The 1,523-nt window shown below is 39.1% G+C and overlaps 1 protein-coding gene across 1 annotated transcript; it reads left to right on the top strand.

The window, feature by feature from the left end:
• The first annotated feature begins 475 nt into the window (after nucleotides 1–475).
• On the top strand, nucleotides 476–957 carry LOC6569075 (myotrophin). The gene has a single exon (XM_001995175.2). The coding sequence runs from the start codon at nucleotides 476–478 to the stop codon at nucleotides 851–853; it is 378 nt and encodes a 125-aa protein (XP_001995211.1). The 3' UTR covers nucleotides 854–957.
• The last annotated feature ends 566 nt before the right edge of the window (nucleotides 958–1,523 follow it).

Genomic DNA, 1,523 nt, shown 5'->3' on the forward strand with positions numbered 1-1,523 from the left:
ACTATTATATACTCGTATATATATATATATATATATCAGTATATAGATGGTATGCTTGGCTAATCAAAAATGATGCGCAGTCAGGCAAAGGAGGCGTGAGAGTTACGTGTGTAATGGTTGCCCGCTTGGTGGGCGTGGAATTGGGTGTTTATGAGTAGAGGTTGTTACCCAAGGGCAGCATTAGCGAATAGTACTTATAGAGGACAAACTGTTTGACATTGGATGGCATCGATTAAAGAAACGCGAAAGAGAGACAAATAAAACCATTTCAAAAGTGTGTTAAATAAATTGTTGCGGACTATAACTGTACATCATAATATATATATATATATAAAAGATATGGATAGCACAAAATTATTATATCTAGAAAATAATGAAATATATATTTATATATATATCTGCTTTTACTGCCACATTTGAACTCTCCTGCCACATTTCAGTTTGCCACAGCTACAAATATTAACTAAATAGAAATATGTGTGAAAATAATGAAAATATAATTTGGACCATTAAAAATGGTGAAGTGGATGCTGTGCAAAATGCATTTGACAACTCGAATCGCAATGTTAATGACTTAATTGGGGAACGAACTCCATTGCATTATGCCGCCGACTTTGGGCAACTGAAGGTGCTCGAGTATCTTGTGCAGATCGGAGCCGATGTCAACAAGCTGGATAAGTATGGCATAACACCCTTGCTGGCTGCCATCTGGGAGGGGCATACAACATCCGTTGAGTATCTGCTGCAGCATGGAGCCAATAAAGTGGGTACAACGCCCACTGGACAGAATTATGTGGAGGCAGCGGAAAAGGATGAAATCAAGCAAATGCTTGAGAATATCAATACGGAATAAAAACGTTAATTATTGAAGAAGTTCAAAGCAGATTTGCTGTCTATTATATTTATCGATTTTGTTGCGAATTTTGTTGTGTAAAATATAGTTACTTTTGTCAAGTATTATTTTTGCATAGCTCAATCTGGATGCAATTCCAAATTTCTATCTTTGCACAGCTCGATCTAAGACCATCTTTGAATTTGTAGTAATTCTTGGAATACGGCACTACAAACTGAGAGCTATTACAAACCTGATAGAATTCTCACAGCCGCCGCTGCTGGCAACTCCTCAAAGCTATAGATGGGCTTGGAGAACTGAGTTGGGCCTGAGCTGCTATCGACACCCAAGCATCTTGATGATCTGGCTGCAAAGCGTACTCATTGCGAAACGTGATTTGTAAGGTCATCATTCAAAAGGCATCGGCAGTGCGACAAACAGACAGACAGACGGAGAGACAGAGAGACAGCCGGGCAGACAGACAAATCCAAGAAGAAGAAGAAGAAGGGGAAGGCAACAAACCCAGCAGCAGCCAACAAAAATTAAAATGGTTATACATTCATGTAATTTAACGAACTGGCCACAAAACTAAACTAAACTAAAGAGAATCTTGCAACGTCTTTCTGACTCTTAAAGATGCAGCAATGTTTGTTGCAGTTGAGGCTGCTGTTGTTGCTGCTGCTGTTGCTTC

Source organism: Drosophila grimshawi, unplaced genomic scaffold (assembly GCF_018153295.1).
Source record: "Drosophila grimshawi isolate 15287-2541.00 unplaced genomic scaffold, ASM1815329v1 contig_1367, whole genome shotgun sequence".
Taxonomy (NCBI): Eukaryota; Metazoa; Arthropoda; class Insecta; order Diptera; family Drosophilidae; genus Drosophila; species Drosophila grimshawi.

Bases quoted from the DNA above. Each gene is read 5' to 3' on its own strand.
- LOC6569075 (XM_001995175.2), top strand. From the start codon at position 476: ATGTGTGAAAATAATGAAAATATAATTTGGACCATTAAAAATGGTGAA.